We start from the raw sequence: 23,745 nt of genomic DNA on the forward strand, positions 1-23,745 counted from the left end.
GGTTTCTCTGTGTAGCCCTGACATTCACTATATAGACCAGGCTGGCCTTGAACTCTCAGAGATTTACCTGCCTCTGCCTTCTGAGTGCTGGAATTGAAGGCATGGGCCACTGGTACTGAACTGGACCACCTTTAATAAAGACTTTGCATCCTAATAATCTCTGATTTCAAACATTAAGGAATGCACTTAATGCACACATGTTTATTAAGTGTTTCGTCACATGTCATAATACTGAAAGGGTCTTAGTATGTGGTGGCAAACAAAACAGTCCCTCCTGTGGCTCATAACCTAATGGATGGGGGAGGGGAGTCATACACTAAACAAGCAAGCATACAGTACATTGACAATTAAAAACAAAAGAGGGGGGGTGGGATAGAGCGTTTCAGAAGGGGAAACCAGGAAATGGGATAACATTTAAAAATGTAAATAGAAAATGCAATTAAAAATCATAAAAAACGGGGTTGGGGATTCAGCCCAGTGGTAGAGCGCTTGCCTAGCAAGCGCAAGGCCCTGGGTTCTGTCCCCAGCTCCAAAAAAAAGAAAAAAAAATCATAAAAAAAGAGAAACACAAATTAGGGGAATGTAGGCTTACATTTTTCAAAACCTACTTTAATAAGGGTTCTTAAATGCTTCAACCTCCTTCTAGCCCACAGCAACCAAAGGTAGGGGAGAAGGTTAGTAGGAAATGGGAGATGTGGACCTGTTTAGAAGTAGTTCTTTGGAGCGATCCCGAAAATGAGTCAGTAGCGGCAATCTCAGTCCAATCAAAAACACCAAACACACATCAGTCGCAGCAACTCAATCCAGAAGAAACCACAAATCTCCACCAGGTTCGCAGTAGTCTACAGAACACCGGAAGTCCGTTCCTCTCTACGCTAAGTCACAGTAAGTCACGCTAGCAAAGATCAGTGAAGACCAGTCAAGCGTTGCAAGGCGAATCTAGGCCTCCTCTCGCTGTCTGTGGTGTTATCTTTATAGTCTTTCTAGACATCACAAGCTCCCTCAAGAGTCCACTCCAAGGGAAGGTCATATGCTCTTTCACAGACAGCTTCCAGGAAAACACCACATGTCTGTTCTCAGCAAAACATCCTCCCATAAGACAGCCTCCAGAAAAAAAAAAAAAAATCACATGATACAACTGAGTCCCCAGAGAAACCAGAAATTTCCACCTCGGGAGATTTAGGAGTGTGGTAGAGGAATAAGCTTACACTACTGAATAATCAAAGAGCCCTTACTGATAACACGTGAGTAAAAACCGAAGGACGTTGTCGGAGTCTGTTTTCTGTTGCTATTGTAAAGCATACGAGACTAGGTACTTTAGTAAAGGAGTGGGGAGGGTTCTTTAGTTCACAGTTATAGATACCGAGGTCACGTGGCCACATTTGCTTGGCTTCTGATGAGGACTTTGTGTTGCTCTACGCGGGGCAGAAAAGGAGAGTAAGTGCGGGCCCTTGTGAGAGAGAAGGCAGCTGAGCTGCAAGATGGCTAAGCTATTGTCCTGAAAAGCATCAGCCCTGCATCTATGGAGGCATGGGCTCACCCTTGTGGTCTGAACAGCTCCCATTGGTCTCTGACACCTGGCAGCACTGCCCCTGAGGCTCAAACCTTAGTATGCAGGGGTTTTTTTTTGTTTTGTTTTGTTTTTTGTTTTTTGTTTTTTTTTTTTTTGGTTGGAATAAGTCATATTTAAACAAAGGCTAAGTGAAACAGGATGTGGGTCCCTACAGGCAAGAACATGCCTGAGACAGAAAATGCAGTCTATAGAAGTAGAGCTGCTGTGTTCTGGGAAGAACAAACGTGAGAAAGAACGAGCCAAAAAAAGCAGAAGGAAATGAGATCAGAGAGGTAAGATCATGTGGTAACATCTTACAGAACACTGCAAAGTCGCTAGATTTCCTTCTAAGTACAAGGGAAAGCTTTTACACTATTTTGAACAAAGAAGTCACAGAAAGGAGATCCTTGGCCCAGATTGATTTCTGTTTTATTATAGGAGGTCAAACCCAGAGCATCATGTGTCCTGGATAAAAACTGTGCCACCAACCCCCAGCCTTCCCCCACCTCTTGTTTAAAATATATATATTACATTTTAATTTGTTTATTGTGTGCATCTGCCATGGTGGACCTGTGGAGGTCAGAGGACAACTTTCAGGAATTTGTTCTCTCCCTTTGCCCTGTGTCCTTAGGGATCAATCTGTGGTCTTGTCTGTGAGCTTAGCAATGGGTGCTCTTTCCTGATAAGCCATCTAAACCCAGGGTCTTATTGGGTTATCCAGGATAGACTTGCACTCTCTCTTCTCTAAAACCCGGGCAGCCTTTGGTGATCCTCCTGCCTCAGCCTCCTAGCAGTTGTGATTGCAGGACCAAATATCCAGCCTGGTGGTAAGTTGCTTTCAAAGGAAGGCTGTAGATGAAGTGGCGGTGTGGCTGAAAAGAAGCTGCCGCTGTTTAGCCATACGATGGGATGTCATTTGTCCTGTGGAGCCTTGTACTTTCCGACTGACAGGGATCTCCTCCAGTCCTCCCCCGAGGTTTGAAGATTTCTCCGTACACAGAAATACAGGCCGGTGTCCACTGCAAACAGGAGGCACATCACTAGGCAGAAAGCGGCATGGAACCACACTAGAGAGCTGGTGGACGCCGTTGCTGAACCTGGGAGGAAGGCAGGAAGAATTGGAACGAATGAACCATTAAGACAGAAATTCAGAAATTAGGGACAGTGAGGTCCCTAGTGCAGAGCTTCTGTAACGTGATTCACACCAAGTACTTAAAGTAAGGACAGGAGCAGATGAATCAGGAAGCCTTCAAAGGACGTTGGTTGGTTGGTTGGTTGGTTGGTTGGTTGGTTGGTTGGTTGGTTTGTTGGTTTGTTGGTTTTTTGAGACATAGTTTCTCTATGTAACAGAGCTCTGGAGCTGTCCTGGAATCACTTTGTAGACTAGGCTGACCTCAAACGCACAGAGATCTGCCAGCATCTGCTTCCTGAGTGCTGAGATTCAAGGTGTGCACCACCAGGCCTGGCTTTCAGTGGACTTTTCATCTCTCAGCCTTCTTTAATGTGTTGCTAAGTCTGCATTTCCTAAAGGGCATGGCCATATCTGTCTGAAATTATAGGAGACAAAGACTTTGTGGTCACTGGGTGTTAGGGCCTAGGTATAATATTAAGGCCTAGATTGAATGTTAGGGCCTAGGTAACTGTTACCTGTCTAGCCTTCCATTATAAGAAAACTTTCTCATATGTCTCTGCTGTCACTAGGAAACTTCTAATGCCGGAACTGATTACCTATTGTCATGTTCTGTGCCCTTGGAAACCAATCACAATGGAAGTCAGTAGAACTGCTTTCTGTAGTTACACACAGTAAGCAAGGACCTGGACCTGAGTATAAGCTTTTATGGTGTTTGCTTTCATAAGCTGCTCTTGGGATGGACCCCAACGTAAGAGAGACACCTGCACCAAAAAACTATTTGGACTAAGACTTCTACATTGAGTAGTAGTCAAGTAACGTTTAAATTCCCAAGAACTCTCTGGGAATTGACGTTCTTTGTCAGAAAGAGACGTGTATGTAGGTGGCTGACATCCTGGTAGACATGTTAGAATATAAATATTAGAGAAGACAAGTCCCCCGCCACAGTCGGATAGAAACAGGATAAATGTACAACAAGCACATGTTCCTAAGGAAATCCCCCGATGCAGATGTTTGTGGAGTTGGGGCTTAAAAATCCCTATGGGATCTTAACCTGGGTCATGGTTCAGTTCCTGAATCTGGACCATAGCCGTGGCCAATCAATCCTGGGGCATATGCTCAATAAACTCTCTCCATCTGATTGAGATCGGTGTTCGGGTGGTTTGTGAGGTGATTCCTGGACCCCAACAGTGAGATTTGGCAACTGCCACGTGAAACATCCCATTTGAGACAGGGATTTTCAGTCAGAGTTTTGACGGAAGCCATCTCTTCCTCTCCAGACTGACCTCTTAATTATCATCCTCCTGCCTCAACGTTGCAAGTACTGGAGTTACAGGGCTGCATTAACAGGAATCCTTAAAATGCACTGTGAGTACAAAAGGAGAGGAGCAGAACGCAGATGGCATTCTACCTCAGCTTGAGCTCAGAACCTTTCACTCCGAGATGCCTGCAAGACAAGTCTCATGACTGGAAAACATCCCTTGGGCAACCTTGAACTAGCAGTCCATAAACCACTTCAGTAGCTCTTTACCCACCACCTCCTCTGGTCCTGTGACTGAGACGTGTTCACTAACCAATACCAGCCAGTCAACAGAGGTTGCAATTCTGAAAGGTAGAATTAGGATTTCACAATGCGAAATTTCTCAAGAACAGAGTCATGTTTTTCTTGTGAGTAGAGAAAGATTCTCAGGCCAACGTGGCTGCCCTAAACTAGAACCTAAGGTGTCAGTAGACGGCCATACATCTCAGAATCCTAGTGTTAGGACACAAGACGGAGCAGAGTGTTTTGAAACAGAGTAGCAGGCATTGTGGCTCACCTTGGACAGTGATGGTGACAGGCTTGGACACGTGTTCTGTCCTTCCTAGATATGCTTTGCAGTAGTAGTCCCCACTGTGACTGTGGTTGGCGTTTGAGATGGAGTAGCTAACATTATAAGGATGAAATGACACAAATTCTCCATTCTGGAGGAATGAAATCCTGGCCAGCTGTATGCTCTTCCAGCCGTGACACCTCAATGTGATTCTTTCTCCTTCCAGAAACACCAGTTGAGGGGTCTGGAGCAGCAGCCAGTCTGAAAGATGGAAAGACACTTTACCAAGAGTAAGATACAAAGGGGTAGCTGGGCGATGGTGTCACACGACTTTATTACCCAAACTCTAGAGACTCTTCGAGTTCGAGGCCACCCTGGTTGGGGCTACATAGAGAAACTGTCCCCCCAAAAAAAAAAAGAAAGAAAGAAAGAAAGAAAGAAAGAAAGAAAGAAAGAAATAAAAAAGACAAATGGGGTTGGGGATTTAGCTCAGTGGTAGAGTGCTTGCCCAGCAAGCGCAAGGCCCTGGGTTCGGTCCCCAACTCCGGAAAAAAAAAAATCCAACACACAAACAAAAAGACACCAAAGTGCTGGAGAATCTCTCATCAGAACGTCTCTCAGCAGAATGCAGACATGAGGGCCTGAGTTTAATCGGTAGGGACAGGTAATGTTGTAAAATCACAACACCTCAGAGGTGGAGGCAGAACAATCAGAAATGCAAGGTCATCCTCAGCTATATAGCAAGCCTGGCCCATATGAACAACAACAACAGCAGCAGCAACAACAACAACGACAAAAACCCAGAGCCTGTGCAGCAGCCTATCCCACAGGTCCACGTGACTCACACAGAAAAAACATTCCATTACATTTATGAGGTCTTAAAAACAATTTCAAAACAGTTTTATGGATTTAAAACACTATACTTAATGTAGGACATACATTAATTTCAGTAACTATAGGTGTTGTAGAATAGAACTTTTGGTTTATTATTAGAATAAGTGTTTATGGTCTGGGATTACTAGTTTAATGATATGATTTTTTTTAACAACTCTTAGAAAGTGAGGTAAGTAGTCCTTAACTGTATTTGATTGAGTAGAGCCTGAATCAGGCCAGGTTCTCTATCCTAGTCTGCTCCGGCTTCCTTGACAAAGTACCATAAACTAAGCACCTAAGCCAGATGTGGTAGAGCCTGTCTGTAATCCCAGGATGTGGCAGGTAGAGCAGAAGGAGCAGAGTTCAAGGTTATCCTCGAACCTGGGCTCCATGGTACTCTCAACCTAATAAACAAATGTTCAAAACAGGACCTCGGTGACATTATAAACAATGCACACTTCTCAAATAAATCCAAAGCCAGAGGCCAGAAATGTTACCTCTAATGAGAGCTCACTTCCTAGTTTATAGAAGTGAGCTTTATTGTCATTCCTACAGAACTTTTGTAGGTCTTCCTCATACAGACTCCACTCTCCTAACCTAGTTACCTCCTCCCAGGACCACCCCCTAATACCATGCCTTGGTGGTAAGATTGCAACATCTCAACCTTGGAACATAAGCATTTGAGAGCACAGCACACCCTGAGTGGAATCTTCCACCAACAAAAAAAACGGAAGTGTCTGACCTTTTTGGGGAGTGTAGAAGTTTGTGACATTGAAGCACAGGCTGACCAAGAAGTCATTACATAACCATGGCTGCCAGCATGCTTCCTGTCTCAGTCAATATTACATACAGGTGTGAGCTATCATGTCCTGTAAGCCTGGTAAGAGCTCTTTGTTTGGTGGTTTGGTTTGGTTTGGTCTGGTCTGGTTTGGTCTGGTCTGGTTTGGTCTGGTCTGGTTTGGTTTGGTCTGGTTTGGTTTGGCTTGGTTTGGTTGAGATGTGTCAGGTCTTGTTATAGTAGCCCTGGTATCCTACTCACCCTGCAGGCCAGGCTGGACTCCAACTCCCAGAGCTCCACCTGCTTCTGCCTCCCAAATGCTGGGATTAAAGGTTCATGTCACCATACCTGGTTTTTTCAATAAGATCTTTTTAAATTCTCTGTTCTCCTCTGAATCTGAACAAAAAGGGCAGAACGTTTTAAAACTTACAATCATTTTCCTGTCTTCATTCAGAACATCCTGGGAGGCAGGAGAGATGGCTCACAGGTTAAGAGCACTGTCTGGTCTTCCAGAGGTCCTGAGTTCAGTTCCTAGCAACCACATGGTGATTTATAACCATCTAGAATAAGATTCTAGTGCCCTCTTCTGGCCTTCAAGCGTCCATGCAGGCAGAATGCTATATACGTAATAAACCAAAAAAATACTACAACCGTCTCCAATACTTCATCGATGGTAGGAGTGACATGGTAGGAGTCACATATATGGTACATGCATATCATGCACACACACACCCCACAGTACGCATGTAGAGGTCAATGTATAAGTCAGTTGGTTCTCTCCTTCCACCTCTAGGTTCCAGAGATTGAACTCAGGTCTACATGGCCGTGTGGAAAGCACTTTTATCTAGAGAGCCATCTTGCCAGCTCTACACTTTTCTGTTTGGTTACTTGGTTTTGTGTTTGTTTTGTTCTTTGGGAGTGTGCACCTTGTTGGTTTTGGGGACAGTGTTTCACTGTGCAGCCTTGACTGGCCTGGAATTCACTGAGATCCACTTGCCTCTGCCTTCTGAGTGCTGGGCTTATAGGCATTTGTCACTATGCCCCACCACATCTGTCTATTTTTTTTAAAGGAAGACTAGTTTAGCATCTGGCTGAGCAGTAACTCGAGGGCTACTGTGATGGTTTGCTTATGCTCAGCCCAGGGAGTGTCACTATTGGAGGGTGTTACCCTGTTGGAGTAGGTGTGGTCTTGCTGGAGTAAGTGTGTCACTGCAGGTGTGGGCTTTAAGACCCTCGTCCTAGCTGCCTGGAAGTCAGCATTCTGCTAGCAGCCTTCAGATGAAGATGTAGAACTCTCAGCTCCTCCTGCACCATGCCTGCCTGGACACTGCCATGCTCCCACCTTGATGTTAAGGGACTGAACCTCTGAACCTGTAAGCCAGCCCCAATTAAATGTCCTTTATAGGACTTGCCTTGGTCATGGTGTCTGTTCACAGCAGTAAAACCCTAACTAAGAGACAGCTACCTACAGCCTCTAAGGGTAATTTGTAATTTTATATTTTCATAGGACAAGCAAGAACCATGGGCTGTTTCGGGACAAATAAGATGTAAAGAAAGAAAATGAGTAGCTATGGTGTTCACTGGGCAGATTTTTGAAGTTAATCCAATATTTATTTCTCAGAGTGCTGTCTATGGAAACTGCCTATACTTCCAAGCTCTCTCCAGCACTGGAACCTTAAAAAACCATTTTATTTTATCTTACTTTATTTCAAGACACTCTCACTATGTAGCCCTGGTTGATCTAGAACTTACACAGACACACCTGCCTTATGCCTCCAGAATGCTGGGATTAAATGAATGTGTAACCATACCCATCCTTAAAGTACTGTTGTTGCTGTTGTTGTTGTTGTTTTTTAATCTGTTTTGGTATTAAATGGGAGAATCTAAAACACTAGATACTTACATGTATTAGCCTCAGGGCTTGTGTACCAAGATATATCTGAGGTAAACTATTAAACTCCTATTTTCAGATATTAGAGTGGGATAGGAATAGTGTTCAAGGTCATTTTCATTATAGACGCTGTTAAACTGAACACCATCACTTATTTACACAAACCTGAATCAGATCATGTGACTCAGTCAGTTAGGACCACCCCACAATGGAATGCTGCCTCACCACAAGAATGAACCCCGTTTGCAAAAAAAATGTGAATTGAACTGAAAATCGTTCTGTTAAAGTGAGCTAAGCCAGCTATAGAAAGACACGGGTGCAACATCACACATATTATAGTATTGGAAATACTCAATCTTAAAGAGATTGAGACCACAATGGAAGTTAGCGGAGGTTGGAAAGAGGAGTGGGAAGGGTGATTTACAGTCAGATAGGAGCAAGACATTTCGAAATGCTTTGTGTAGTAGAGCATCTATGAACAATGACATTGGACTGTGTATACAAAAATAGAAATAGGGGTTGGGGATTTAGCTCAGTGGTAGAGCACTTGCCTAGCAAACGCAAGGCCCTGGGTTCAGTCCCCAGCTCCGAAAAAAAGAAAAAAAATAGAAATAATAAGAAATAATAAGAAGAAGAATTGTCAGTGTTTATGTTATGAAGCAGTAGTAAATATTTGAGGTGGTGAGTATGCCCAACTTAAACCAATTTAAGAACTAAACAATATGCACACTTAATAAAAGGTTGCATGCTGTCCTCCATAAATATATCCCATGTATCAAGTAAGACTAATTTCAAGTTTTGAAACCTTGAAGTACTATAGGCTTTCATCTCGTCTAGGGATAAAAGTCGTCACACAGCCTATCTGCTCCACGTGTTTCACTCAATTCCCTTTCACTCATCTCTGGCCTCACTAGCCAGATTTCAGTTCCACCCTTGGGGATCTCGACTCCTTGCTCCTCTAGCTTGTTGAGTCTGCCCCTGTCCTATAGTCTTTGAGACTTTCCTTCCTAGAGTCTCTGTGCTTCCCCCACAATGCCCTGGCAGAGCTGATGTTTACGAAGCAGGGGCTTCCTTTAGCTTCTCTCACAACAGCCCTTCTGTGGCCTCGAACCTCTTGCTCAATTGAGATTGAGACCAACACAGGCGTCCTCTTCCACGAAAGACTATACGGAGTAAGTGAAAAGGGAAACGTGTCTTTCAGAAAAGCTCTCCGTGATGTTTCCCAGAAACCACACTATCCTTTTTCTTGTAAATGTTTGCTCTGTACGCAGTCTCCAGACCTGGTATCACAGCTGCTCCCCGGACCAACTTTTACTAACCAGAAATCACTTCCAGATGTACGGGGTCGCTGAGGCTGGTGTGCGCCATTCGGCACCGGTATTCTCCACTGTCATTGACTGTGGCCTTAAACGTGTAGCTGGCTTGGACCTGGCCCCAGGTGGAGCTCTGGTTGTGGAACCACTGGGTAGAAGAGTTTCCAGGATTGTGGGTCCCTTCGCACGTCAGCGTCACAGTGTCGTCCTTGAGCACCTGGATCCATGGGGGATCACGTTTCACCACAGCCTTCAGAAGATCTCCTGTGAGTGAGAGAAGATATGAACAACTCAATTTTGAGGGACTGTGCATTCCAAAGGGGAACAAGGGGCCAGAGAGTCCCCATCGCAGACCAGCGAAAGGTCTGAGGATAATGACTCAGAGCTATAACCTAGCAACGGGAAGGGCGGAGCTTTTAAGATCTGAGATACATAATTAATTCAAGACCACTGTGGGGGAACTTAGCAAGTCTATTCAAAATAAATTGTTTTTTTTTTTTCTTTTTTTGGAGCTGGGGACCAAACCCAGGGCCTTGCTCTTGCTAAAGCGCTCTACCACTGAGCTAAATCCCCAACCCTTCAAAATAATTTGTTAAAGGCTTGTAACTCTGTGGTAGAAGCTTGTGTAGCACACTTCAAGTCCTAGGTTCAATCTCTATCTCTAAACCATTTTCAAAAATCATATACTTGCCCTGGTCTCTTTCCCTTGGGTGTTTGGAGAATCCAGTTGGAATCTTACCAAGGATTAAACTTCAGGGCCCATTGTGAGAAAACTGCTCAATCTGAACCCAAGCCTGATGCTTGGTAAAGCAGACATTTCCTTACAAATTAAACACAGTGTTCTGTTGTAAGATAGCAACGCCTTGTAAACAAGGGAAACACAAACTTACCCGTCTGCCTGTCTGCAAAAGCTGTAAAGAGGAAGAGAGAGGGTGGGGGTCAGTGTAGAACAGCAGCAGATGAAAGTTGTGTGTTAGGAGTCCTCATAAGCTTACAGCCCCTTCCCCATGAGCCTCCTCATGAGTCTTTCCAGTTTATCTGTTTTTAGTTTATGTAGCTCGAATATCTTTCTCACTTAATGCCAAGTGCTTGGCACAGCTGCAAAGCAAGTATGAATATTTGGCTCAAGATGGCCTTTTGAGAGACCGTAAAGGACCTCCGGATTCTGACCTTTAAGTAACGCTTAGAGTAAGAAGAAGTTAGTTTTTTTTTTTGTTTTTTTTTTTTTTTGGTTCTTTTTTTTCAGAGCTGGGGACCGAACCCAGGGCCTTGCGCTTCCTAGGTAAGCGCTCTACCACTGAGCTAAATCCCCAGCCCCTAGAATCATCTTTTGATGTTGTTGTTGTAGTTACAGTATCACCATGTCAGACTAACCACTTGCCTGTCTCCTAAGGGCTGAGACTAAAACATGTATCACCACACCCAGCTCTAAAAACCTCTTTTTGACAGGGTCTCACAAAGCTAGGTTGGCCTGGAATTGGAACTTACTGCAGTTGAAGCTGACCTTGAACTCCTGATTCTTCTGTCGACACCACACACAAGTGCTAGGATTACAATCAGGTACCGCCGGACATTGTGGCTCTTGCCTTTTAACTCTCTCCCTGGTTTCTAAACCAGACCCACTCTTTACTACCCTGGTCTCTAGAATCCAGACAGTAGGAGAGGCTGAAAGGATTGTATTTCAGGATGATCCTTACTCACCAAACAGCAGCAACATTGTCAGTGGTGGGAGTAGCCATTGGCTTCCAGAATGTGCATTCTGAAACATCTGGGTCTCCAAAGTCATTCAAGAACTGGGTCAGAGTCTGATGAGGTCTAGGAGATGAACTGCAAAAAGAGGAAGGAAATGGACTCTCTTGCTTAACCACATGGGTCAGCAGACTCTGTTTCTGCTAACTTAACAATAGCAAGTTAAACAAGATGTGGTCTCTGCTTGATAGTCATAGCTTCTACACGTAGCCCCTTCTTGTATACTTCGGGGAAACCCCAAGTTACTGTTGTTGTGAGGAAACTGGGGAGAACACTAGAAACCAGAGGAAGCCTCTATTTACTGCCTTGATCTGATGCTCTTTCATAAATTCCTGGGCTGCCTCACAGGCCAATGCAGAAAGCCTCAGGGCAACTTCGGCTAAAGAACTTTGACCTAGGTGAGATAAACAGATCTTCTAAACAAGTAATTGAAAGAAACAACATTTGACTATTATTATTATTATTATTATTATTATTATTATCTGAAGAAGTAAGTCCAAAAAGGTCTCTACCCTATATGCAAGTGTCTGACCTTGCCCTCCATATACATAAGAAGTCGTGGGGGGGGGTGGACAGTTGTTTTGGTATTTGAGACATTGTCTCTCTATGCAGCCCAGACTGTCCTGAAAAATCACTATACAGATCAAGTTGCCCTTGAGCTCACACAGCCTGCCTCTGACAACTGAGTACTGGGATTAAAAGCATGTGCCTTTAATCCTCTGGTAAGGCCTAGAGCAAAAACAACGTTTTTAAATAGAAGAAATAAATTTGTTAAAAAAGAAATTGTAGGGCTGGAGAGATGGCTCAGTGGTTAAGAGCACTGACTGCTTTTCCAGAGGTCCTGAGTTCAAATCCCAGCAACCACATGGTGGCTCACAACTCTCTGTAATTGGATCTGATGCCCTCTTCTGGAGTGTCTGATAACTAAAATAAATAAATCTTAAAAAGGAAAATTATAATATCATAAATGCTATTCAAACGAGGAGAATGAGAGCTGGCAAGATGGCTCAGTAGGTAAAGGCATGAACTGACATTTGATGGCCAGCCTCACACACACACACACACACAAACACACACACACACACACACACACACACACACACCAGCATGATTTTGATATGCTTTAACTAGCTCAATGGATGGGCATTTCTAAACCTCCCTGTGGCTAGCACACATTCTCTTCTAGTATCCCTGGCTTAACACCTTCTAAATCTATATTTAATCTTTGCTGCCCTGTTACATTCTGGGCAGCCCCCTTCCATCCCCCTCCCCCATTCCCTTTCCACCTACATTGCTGGATGATTTCTCTCCTGCAGCTCTTAAATCTGATCCCTCTTCCTCTGAGTCATGGCCATTCTATTCTTCCTCCCCTCTCTCTGTCCCTTACCCATGCAATCTAAAAGTCCCACCTCCATCTCCCTGCCCAGTCATTGATTATACAGCAATTCTTTTTTCCAATCAAAGTCAGCTGGAGGCAGGGACCCTCAGGTCTAAAAGCAAGGCTTTTGGGAGCTGAATTAAGACAAAGCATTAGAACCAATTCCCAACACACACACTCACACACAGACACACACACAGACACACACACTATACATATATATATATATATGTGTATATATATATATGTATATATATATATATATATATATATATATATAATTTTGACCCAGTTCTGACACTCTATCTACATGACTGTTTCATAGAACAGACATAACAAAAGTCAGGAAACTTGAGCATGCATGTATAGTTGTCACGTAACAGAATCCTTCTGTAGGTTATGGTCTGTTGTTTGGCAATCTTTCCTGGAACTGTACATCCCTCTTGTCCTGTTTCAGCTAGTCTCCACTGCAGAATTATTACTTCTTTACAACCTTTCTTACAACGTTTCAGTGTTTCACACTATTTCATTTCCAAAAGCTGACATACTGTTTTGCCTTGAACATATTTCAATGTAGACTCAATTTTAAGTACTTCAAGGGTGGTGGCCACTGCATATATATCAAATGTGTAGAGGAAAAAATGATTTAGAAAATTCCTAATCTCACAAAGAAATAAGCAAGCTCATCCCTGTGCCCTGGGCTAAAACCTCAAAGCACGCAGCACTTCTATGGCAACTGACTTAAGGCATTAAAGTAGATGGCTTGTATGGAGTAACAGGGGTGATTTCTGGACCTCCTTAACTTTGTCAATTGAGGTTAACAAACTCAGGACTGATAGCTTATGCCTGATCCCAGTTTACAGCGACCAACAGGGAACCCTTGATGACTACTGTGTTCTGTAGAACAGTGCTCATTTCTTCTCTGGAATTTCTCCATCTCTGTATAGTGCTATATCTTTCCTCATTTTATGTCAGTCAACATGAGAAGCATCAGTCCCTTACTCGCACTTTTATTCCTCTGAAAACCAAATTTCCATAGGCTCCACATACCATTCTCTAACTGAACAAGCAGGAAAAACCAAGCTAAAAAGTTCAATTTATGCCTAAGCAACTCTGAGTAGAAACTTAAGAAACTGGGTGTTTTCATAATACTTACTTTAAAATTATTTATATGTAGGTGTCTGTGTGGGGTTATATGCATATGACTACAGTTACCTGGAGGTCCACAAGAGAGTGTTAGATCCCTAGGAACTAGAGTGTTGGGGTTCAGTAATTTGCCACACAACCATAGTACACCATCTTAGTTAAGCAAGAATAGTTTATTGAACGCATATCATGATGCTAGATGTCCAGGTCCACAAGAAGGAAAAACCTAATTGTGGCACTAGTCTGCTATCAAAGTTAACTTCTTACAGGAAAAAAAAAAAAAAACAGGTTCAAAAGTTTAAAGGGCAAGGAAGGGAGGAGTTGGCTTACTAGGTAAAGGATTGAGTAAGGAGGCTGGGTGGTGAACAGAGAAGATTCAGAACATTGAGATAATAGAGCATGAGTGTTGTTAACTTTTAGCGTATTAGGAGCATTTTTCAGTGTCAGCCACAAAAACCACAGTGAGTTCATATGAGGTGCCGGAAGGGCTGAATGTTGGTGAGCTCTGACTCAAGCTGTTTTAAACACACCAGTTCATATTGATTTTTTAATTAATGGGTCATATATATAGTGTATAAATGTATATGGTGTATACATATGTATACATATCGTGTGTGTGAGAGAGAGAGAGAAAGGAGGGGGAGAGAGAGAGCAGAGTCCAGTTGTGATCTTGGTGTGTGGAGCTTGGAAAAAGGGAACAGGGGAGAGGAGGGAGGTGGGAAGTGAAAGTACAGAAGAATGCCTAACATAAACAGGAATTGAACACTGGCTTGACAAGTGACCATGTCCAATCCTAAGAACCGGACCACCAGGGAGCATGGACAGAACAGACGCAGCTTCAGATTCCTGGACACAGACACACTGCCTCTACACCACCCAGGCACGCACACTGCCAGCATGCCAGCCAGCTTCTCGGCCAGAACAACCACATAGTTGAGAGGAGAGCATCTCCGTCTTCTACAAGGATGTCTTCAGAGTCAAAGAACTTGCTGAAAACAACCGATGCCTACCCTAGAGACAGTGAAAAACAACGATTTCGTTGTGACGTTTCCTCTAGGTATCACGAGTGCACCGGAATTCCAGGACGCCAGAACACCTGGGCAGGAGTGTCAGGTCCTGACTTCAACACCCCAACCCCAACATCCACACCATCGCTACCTTCAGTGGGCTGCTCCGCAGCCAGCCATCGCTGACTGGTCCGGACCCTACCGCGCAGACTTTGCCAGCATGCGCATGCTAGTGTGATCCTCCTCTGGACGAAGCCCAAGCAGAACAGAGGCACATGCGGATCTTTGCGATCCGCAAGCTCCCCACTCCCACACCCACCCTCAACCCGTCCCCACGCCCCTGTTGGGACACCTGCTGGCGAAGGCTTGCTTGCTGTCTGTTTGGCGCAGCCTCCTCCTCTCGCCCAGCGGCTGCCCGGGGACCGGCCGAACAGTCCCTTCCCGGATGCCCTTAGACTCTGGTGCCTCCCGGTGCACACGAACCGGAGCCCTTCAGGTGGCAGAAGTGGGCTGGAGTCCGGTCCGGATAAGCATTGTCTGGGCTGCCCCCAGGATCTGCTGGCACTCTCACAAGGCTGCTAGCCATTGAGGTGGAGCTCAGTCCCCAGCTCAGCGCTCAGAATCCGACACTGTTCCAGCGCTGGCTGGCAGGATCAAGGCGGAGGGATCCGGGCAGGGAGTGATTACCGGTGTGCCAAGGTTACTTTACTGATTCACATCCGCCACTGCAGCAGGCGACACAAGGGTCCTGAGAAACGGTGGCATTACGACCGCCTGCCACGGCCTCTGCTCGAGGAATGCCGCCCTTGGGAATTTCTGGGAAATCCTGGCTCGCGACGCCCACTGTCGGTCCCTGGGAAGCTGGATGCGAGAACCAAGCCAGGTGCTTCTGGCTCTGCCGGGAGCATCTGGTTCTCAATAAAACCTGCCCACAGGAACCCCTTCCGATCCTGCAAACATCCCCCTCTCCGTGCCACCACCACCGCCAAGCCCAGCACCAGCACCGTATTCCATTCACCTATAGATTTTCTACCTCCTAAAGATTTTACAAGAACATAAAACAAACAAAAAAAAATGTGTGTATGTGTGTTCTTCAGTATATACTATCACACATATGTATACATGTTTATATCTATACATACATCATATATAAACAAGTCTAATGTGTGTGTGTGTGTGTGTGTGTGTGTGTGTGTGTGTGTGGGTGGGTGGGTGGGTGAAATGAAAGAATTCGCTACCGATGTTTGAACTGGACGCTCCTTTGTGACTATTTCGGAAAGCTCACTGGGACCACCCTGTCATGCACGCGATGCACGCTAGGCGTGTCAATCAGGTGATACAGGTTATGCATTCGAGGTAGGTGCGACAGGAGGAGCGGGCTAGCCAGAGGGTTTGTTGGAGAGGTAAGAGCAGGCGATCAGGAGATGGAGTGGTGTTGAGATTCCCTCGGTGGACGAGTGTTTGTGATCCGGGCGGTGTGTGAGAAAGCTCGGCTTGTGATGGTGGCAGGTGAGAGGTCTGGGCTCCAGGGCAAGCAAGGAGTCTGAGCTGGGGAAGTGCAGAGTTGGCGTGTGGTGTCAGAGAGGCTGGTCCGGGATGTTAAGGTAGGCATGGTGCAGCCAGGGAGACTCTTAGGCAGAAGACGGTTCTGTGGTACTGGGTGATGTGTTCGGGAAAGAAAGAGGAAAAGGGAAAGGGGGTGGAGGGAGAGTGAGAGAGAGAGAGTGAGAGAAAGAGAGAGAGAGAGAGAGAGAGAGAGAGAGAGAGAGAGAGAGAAAGAAATATGGAGGGGAGATGTGGAGTTGTGGTCTTGGTCTGTGTAGCTCATGTACAAACAAAAGGGTCACTCAAAAGGGGTCAGGGTGAGGTGGGAAGTGGAGGGACTAAAAAGAGAGGAATCGAACCCGGGCCGCGGCGGTGAGAGCGCCGAATCCTAACCACTAGACCACCAGGGAGCGTGGGTCCCATGCTCACGGCTATCAACTCCTGGAAACAGACGGACACACACCCTCTCGGCCACCAGGGCCGACATGCTGCCCGCCTGCCGGCCTGCCCGCCTGCCCGTGTCCTGGTACCCGGCCGCCGGATGCACGCTAAGGCCTTAGGAGGCTGGCGTTCTCGCTTCTCTCCTGGCCCTGGCCCTGGGCTGCCACTTGCCCCCTGGCCTCTGCCGCTTCCACAGCCAGCACCGTGCGACTTCGGGGACTAGAAACTTGCCCCTGCCGCTTCTCCACCCGGTGCCCACTACCTGAAAAGGTCTGGCGCTTTCCGATCTTCCCCGCCTAGTAGAGCCTGGGCCCAAGCTCCGCGGCTCCACGCAGGGTCCCGGTCGGCGCGTCCTGGGTGAGGACCTTGGCAAAAGTTGGGCACGCTACGTTGGCCAGGAATCGAACCCGGGTCAACTGCTTGGAAGGCAGCACCACTATACCACCAACGCCGCACAGCCGGACCCACACCCCCACGTCGCCGCCGACTGCCACCACACGGCGCCCAGCGCCCTCGACGCCGCCTACCACTTACTTGCCTGCGCACCGCCCGCACCCACCGGGGACCGCCCAACCCCGAACACAACCACGGCTCCTCCTCTCCGCGCTCTTCCTCGGCCTCCCAGGCGCGCCTCTCACCTGTTCAGGCCTTTCCTCTGGGGCGTTCCGGTCTCCTGGCTGCTGCAAGACGGCGCGCTAGCCCAGGCCAGTGCGCCAGGGACCGCTCCCGGCAGGCCGCCACCCTGAGCGGCCTGGGCGCCGGTGCAGTCGGCAGAAAAGGGGTTTGAGGGCTCCGGAGAGGCTTTGCTGGAGACTATGGGGCTCGGCGGGCTGACGTGGGTCTGGGTCTGCGCGTGGGGCGTGGGTGGAAGGGCTAGCGCCCGCGGGCCACCTAGGTGTCCAAAAAGGACATCATGTCTCCCCGTCGGGGAATCGAACCCCGGTCTCCCGCGTGACAGGCGGGGATACTCACCACTATACTAACGAGGACGACGACAGCCACAAACACACGCACTCCGTGCCCGTCTACCACGCCAGGGAAGAACCACAGGCGTCCGTCTCCCCCAACGACCACCTCTTGCTCTGCACTGCACCGCAACCCAAAAGACCCCGAAACCCGGCGTCAACACCAGGACCCCGACCCGCAGCCCCGCCAGACCACCGTGTCGCCGGACCCCTGTCCCCGCCGGGCTGGAGACCCGGCCTCTAAGCCACCGGTGCCGAGTGCGAGTGGTTGCGGGCAACACTCGCCGTGTCAGGACGAGAGGCTGGTGCCACACACCCGGGCCGCCCTGCGTGCTGTGGGGACAGACAGGGGGCCTGCAGGCCGGGGATCCGGCCCGGGACCTGGAGGTACTCTGGCGCCTAGCAGCGTCCCGTCGTCGGTGCTCTTCTGGCAAGGTAAAGTTCGGCGGGCGAGGCCCGCAGCTCGAGCACGCAGACGCGGCCAGACCAGGCCAGACGGGCGCCTACCCCGGCGCGCCGTCCGCTGAAGCCCGCTTGCGGGCGCCTGGGCGCCGGTCGCCGGTCGCCGGTCGCCTGCGAGGCGAGCGGTCTACGCCCCAGACCTGCTGTCAGGATGGCCGAGCGGTCTAAGGCGCTGCGTTCAGGTCGCAGTCTCCCCTGGAGGCGTGGGTTCGAATCCCACTCCTGACAAGCTTGCCTTTTGACACTCCACTGCACTCCATCCCACCGCGAAAGACCCCGCATCTCCTTCATCCTTCCTCAATCTGTCCAGAGCCTCCGCTCCCCTCGACCCGGAAGCCTTCCCTCACAGACCTGGATCTGCAGGAGAGCCCTCCCTTCAACACCAACCTACCTCTGCCGTTGGGGATCGGGGGCGGGGGGTGGTCGTGTTGCGTCGGGTGGGAGAAGGTCGAGTGAGTAGGAGATAGGACCTGAGCACGCGGGTGACCAGCCAGCCGGGTGTCAGCGCCTTCTGTCCACAGCAAACCTCTGGGGGCCCCGAGTTTCAATCCAGCACACCGAAGCCCTCGCCTCCTCGAAGGACCCTGTGCTCGGACTACAACAAGCTCTCCTCGCTCGCTCGCTCGCTTCCCACGAGTGTTCACACACCAGACACGCACACGTAGGAGCGCGCCAGATACGTGCCAGTCAGTGGCTTCCAGGCGAGGCGAGGTACACACCCCACGACCTCAGCTAGAAGCCTGGACACTCCTCCTCCCCTCTGCGTGACCCAATTGGCCTCTCCTCACCGCTGATCCATCCATCTTTCCACCCATGCATCATTCCATCCATGAGTCCTTCCGAACAACCAGATATCGAACAATGGAACTGTCCGACCGACCGTCCGTCCGTCCCTGCGTGCATCCACGCAAACAAAGGTCGGTCCATCCATCCATCCATCCATCCATCCATCCATCCATCCATCCATCCATCTATCCATCTATCCATCCAGGCGGGCACCCAGCATTCGGAGCTAGGGTTCCTGGAGTGGCAGCAAGGGCAGGCTGTGAGAGCATCAGGTAGTAAGTGTGTTCAGGGCATGGGTGGTTCCGTGGTAGAATTCTCGCCTGCCACGCTGGAGGCTCGGCTTGGATTCCCGGCCAATGCACGCTGTATCTTTTTTCAAATTGTGTGTCCTGTATATCTTTTGTTTGGTTGGTTGGTTTTGGTTTTTGATTTTTGGGTTTTTTTTGTACTTGTTCTTTTCTAGTCTTCCTCTAAAACTCAGGGTTCTTTCGATTTTATTTTTATTCTTTAACCGGCTAACCTCTAAGAACGTCAAACAATGGTGTGTAGAATTCGGCAACAATCTGGGGGACCAACCCGTAAGAAAGCGCGTCACATGAAAGATCCCGCTTTTCACGCCCGTTTTTTGAGACTAATCCTATAAAGTTCCTCTCCCAAAGAAGCATCGTCCCCAGAACGTTTTGGAAAGACTTCGTGGAGGGTTTTTTTGTTTCTTTGTCTTTGTTTTTGTTTGTTTGTTTTTCCTGTAACCCTGTTTTTTCTTGGGTGCAAATGACCCCGTGATTCAGATATAGTATTAAATGAATTAATTACTGTAGCACCAGCCCATTATAGGTCCCATAGCAGTAGTTCTCAACCTTCCAATGCTGCGACCCTTTAATAGAGTTCCTCAGGTTCCAGAGACCCCCAACCATAAAATTATTTTTTGCTACTTCATAACTGTACTTTTGCTACCGTTTATTAATCGTAGTTTAAATCTCTGATATGCAGGATATCTGATATGCCACCCCTGTGAAAGGGTCCTTTGACCCCCACAAAGGGGTCATGACCTTTGTCCTTAAGGCTGAGGTGGGTTCATAAAGCAGTGAGACTGCATTACTTCCCACTGTCTGAGGTTTTGAAAATTGAGTCTTTTTATCATGCTCCATTTTCTTTAATATAGAACATCCCATTTTGACTTCCTGATGTTGAACTTATATCAAAATCCAAAAGATTATTTTTTTAAAACTCCCCAATCCTCTTGGGATACAGGCCAGCTCTCTCTGTCTCTGTCTCTGTCTCTCTGTCTCTGTCTCTCTGTCTCTCTGTCTCTCTGTCTCTGTCTCTCTCTGTCTCTCTGTCTCCCCCCACGTCCCCACACCCCCTCCTCCCTAGGGTATGCAAATTTGGGTGTCCCCAATTAAAACAGTCTAGGGGGCTTGATCAAGCAGTTTTCTCAACCAGTTAAAGAATTAAAAGGCAATAAAATTCTGAAGCTCAGCAGGTGACAGTGGAGAAACCTCAAGTACCATAGGCAGGATCCCCAGTTAGGAAAGGAATTTACTGGAGGTGAGGACACGGACCTATTTCAGAGAACATAGAGAGAGAGAGCATCTGCAAAGCACAGGTATGTGTGTGTGTGTGTATGTTAGTGGTATTGTGTGGTGTGTGTGTGTGTGTGTGTGTGTGTGTGTGTGTGTGTGTGTGTTAAGGAGTTGGGGGAGGATGTTACAGAAGTCAGAAAGTCCAGTCTTTTCTCAAGTCTTGGGGCAGGGGCTTTAAGCCCCTGAAGAGTTTTTCCTTCCCTGCATAGGGTTGGTCAGACTGTGTGATGTGTCCTAAATAGGCCTTGGACTTGCTGAGCCAGTCCATCAGCAGGGGGCTGCTGAGTGAAACAAAGGCCTACATTGGGTTTGTTTGTTTGGTTTTAGTTGGTTTGGTTGTTTGTTTTTAGTATAGAATAGAGTTTATTCAGGGCACGGGAGGGGAGCAGGTGACAGGGAGATAGGGGAGTAGGAGAGGAGAGAGAGCAAGAAGGCAAGAGTCAAAGCCATTGTTTTAAGCAGCCAGGCTTTTGTCTCAAGACAGGAGGGTGAGGCAGAAGCTGGCCATCTTCGAGAAATTCGCCCCCTTTATTACCTAGCCAGGGCCTTTCTGTCTGTCTACAAGGGAGTCTAACTAACTTCTGGTCTCTCAGCATATTACCAGGGAATCGGAGTTCCCTTTTGCAAGTTCTCAGTCTTGTCAATAAAAGAACCCAAAGACAAACTCATAAGGAGACACAGAACCATTTTATTAGAATGTGAGAGGAAATCACAGAGTGGGCCCAGTGCAAATCCCAGAAGCTGCCAGGAGGGAGAAGAGAAAGGCATGCCTTTTGAGGTCAGCAACGGAAGTCTACAAGCAGGAGAGAGAGGGGGGGGGTGCTCAAGAAAATAGTAAGAAACAACACAAGCATCAAGGGCAAGCACACTTGGGACTCTGGTCAACATCTAAAGAGAAGATAGAAAGGGGGATAGGGCCTGGCATGGTGGTGCAGCCTTTAATCCCAGCACTTGAGAGACAGAGGCAGGTGGATCTCTGTGAGTTACTAGGCCAGCCTGGTCTTCATAGTGAATTCTAGGACAGTCAGGGCTATGTAGAGAGACCCCACCTCAAAACAAAACAAAAGAAAGGAGGAGGAAGAGGAAAAATATTGCTTTTGAAATTGAATGCCTCTTTTTTTTTTTTTTTTAACCTGGAGGAAATTACTTTCCCTTAATGGGCTTCACCCGAGCTCTAATGCCTCCATCTCTTCATGGGGTAAACCAGGGGTGAAGTCCAAAATTGATTAGGAGAGGGGTCCATTCCCCATGGCCTCCAGTTCTGTTAATGCCTGGCTAGCTGCCTAATGCAGTCATTACTGGCTGTGCCTCCAGCACCAGCTGAAACTTCTAATTTGCAAAAACAGATGCTAGAACCCCTGCTCCATAATCAGCTGTTTTCTTCCTAGAAAGATAATAACCCATGGGGTATCTTAAAGTCCTCCACCACTGTGAACTGAAGGGACACCTATGATCCAACACTAAGTACAAAATATAGCCATGTTTTGTTTTGTTTTGTTTTGTTTTCCGGAGCTGGGGACCGAACCTAGGGCCTTGTGCTTGCTAGGCAAGCGCTCTACCACTGAGCTAAATCCCCAACCCCTATAGCCATGTTTTATAGCATGACTCCAAACTATAAAAGTCTGTCACACCAACTAGCCATATGTTCTTGATCAAGTGATTTCATCTGAGGCACACTTGTCTTAAAATGAGATTGGCCCACCCTTTTTTGTTCGTTTGCTTGTTTGTTTGGTGGGGGAGAGGGGTGCTCTTTGGCTTGGTTTGCTTTTTGGTTTTCTTTGTTTTTGTTTTGTTTTTTGAGATAGGGTTTTTCTGTGTAGCCCTGACATTCACTATATAGACCAGGCTGGCCTTGAACTCTCAGAGATTCACCTGCCTCTGCCTTCTGAGGGCTGGAATTAAAGGCTTGGGCCACTGGTACTGAACTGGACCACCTTTAATAAAGACTTTGCAGCTTAATAATCTCTGATTTCAAACATTAAGGAATGCACTTAGTGCACACATGTTTATTAAGTGTTTCGTCACGTGTCATGATACTTAAAGGGTCTGAGTATGTGGTGGCAAACAAAAAAGTCCCTCCTGTGGCTCATAACCTAATGGATGGGGGAGGGGAGTCATACACTAAACAATCATGCATACAGTACATTGACAATTAAAAACAAAAGAGGGGGGGTGGGATAGAGGGTTTCAGAAGGGGAAACCAGGAAATGGGATAACATTTAAAAATGTAAATAGAAAATGCAATTAAAAATCATAAAAAAAGAGAAACATAAATTAGGGGAATGTAGGCTTACATTTTTCAAAACCTACTTTAATAAGGGTTCTTAAATGCTTCAACCTCCTTCTAGCCCACAGCAACCAAAGGTAGGGTAGAAGGTTAGTAGGAAGTGGGAGATGTGGACCTGTTTAGAAGTAGTTCTTTGGAGCGATCCCGAAAATGAGTCAGTAGCGGCAATCTCAGTCCAATCAAAAACACCAAACACACATCAGTCGCAGCAACTCAATCCAGAAGAAACCACAAATCTCCACCAGGTTCGCAGTAGTCTACAGAACATTGGAAGTCTGTTCCTCTCTACGCTAAGTCACAGTAAGTCACGCTAGCAAAGATCAGTGAAGACCAGTCAAGCGTTGCAAGGCGAATCTAGGCCTCCTCTCACTGTCTGTGGTGTTATCTTTATAGTCTTTCTAGACATCACAAGCTCCCTCAAGAGTCCACTCCAAGGGAAGGTCATATGCTCTTTCACAGACAGCTTCCAGGAAAACACCACATGTCTGTTCTCAGCAAAACATCCTCTCATAAGACAGCCTCCAGAAAAAAAAAAAATCACATGATACAACTGAGTCCCCAGAGAAACCAGAAATTTCCACCTTGGGAGATTTAGGAGTGTGGTAGAGGAATAAGCTTACACTACTGAATAATCAAAGAGCCCTTACTGATAACACGTGAGTAAAAACGAAGGGTGTTGTCGGAGTCTGTTTTCTGTTGCTATTGTAAAGCATACGAGACTAGGTACTTTAGTAAAGGAGTGGGGAGGGTTCTTTAGTTCACAGTTATAGATACCGAGGTCACGTGGCCACATTTGCTTGGCTTCTGATGAGGACTTTGTGTTGCTCTACGAGGGGCAGAAAAGGAGAGTAAGTGCGGGCCCTTGTGAGAGAGAAGGCAGCTGAGCTGCAAGATGGCTAAGCTATTGTCCTGAAAAGCATCAGTCCTGCATCTGTGGAGGCATGGGCTCACCCTTGTGGTCTGAACGGCCCCCATTGGTCTCTGACACCTGGCAGCACTGCCCCTGAGGCTCAAACCTTAGTATGGGGGGGGGGTTGTTTGTTTGTTTG

The 23,745-nt window shown here is 47.1% G+C and overlaps 1 protein-coding gene and 2 non-coding genes across 11 annotated transcripts; 1 reads left to right on the forward strand and 2 right to left on the reverse strand.

Annotated features, from left to right (window-relative positions):
- Positions 1-1,956: 1,956 nt before the first annotated feature.
- Positions 1,957-18,710, reverse strand: Fcgr2a (Fc gamma receptor 2A). 9 transcript variants are annotated; one of them, NM_001419015.1, is made up of 6 exons: positions 16,876-17,126; positions 11,049-11,174; positions 10,238-10,258; positions 9,354-9,611; positions 4,499-4,753; positions 1,957-2,649 (listed from the first exon to the last, which is right to left on the reverse strand). In NM_001419015.1, exons 2-6 carry the CDS (start codon positions 11,131-11,133, stop codon positions 2,465-2,467), a joined length of 804 nt encoding a protein of 267 aa, NP_001405944.1. In that variant the 5' UTR covers positions 11,134-11,174; positions 16,876-17,126; the 3' UTR covers positions 1,957-2,464. The 9 variants fall into 9 exon arrangements, with proteins under 9 accessions (NP_001405944.1, NP_446295.2, NP_001405945.1 ...); NM_053843.4 differs by lacking the exon at positions 16,876-17,126 and adding an exon at positions 14,980-15,173; XM_006250305.5 differs by lacking the exon at positions 16,876-17,126 and adding an exon at positions 18,432-18,710 and having other exon boundaries at positions 1,965-2,649.
- On the reverse strand, positions 17,531-17,602 carry Trnad-guc10 (transfer RNA aspartic acid (anticodon GUC) 10). The gene has a single exon. It is a non-coding gene; the product is annotated as a tRNA-Asp (tRNA).
- On the forward strand, positions 18,186-18,268 carry Trnal-cag4 (transfer RNA leucine (anticodon CAG) 4). The gene has a single exon. It is a non-coding gene; the product is annotated as a tRNA-Leu (tRNA).
- Positions 18,711-23,745: the final 5,035 nt, after the last annotated feature.

Source organism: Rattus norvegicus, chromosome 13 (genome assembly GCF_036323735.1).
Source record: "Rattus norvegicus strain BN/NHsdMcwi chromosome 13, GRCr8, whole genome shotgun sequence".
Lineage (NCBI taxonomy): Eukaryota > Metazoa > Chordata > Mammalia > Rodentia > Muridae > Rattus > Rattus norvegicus.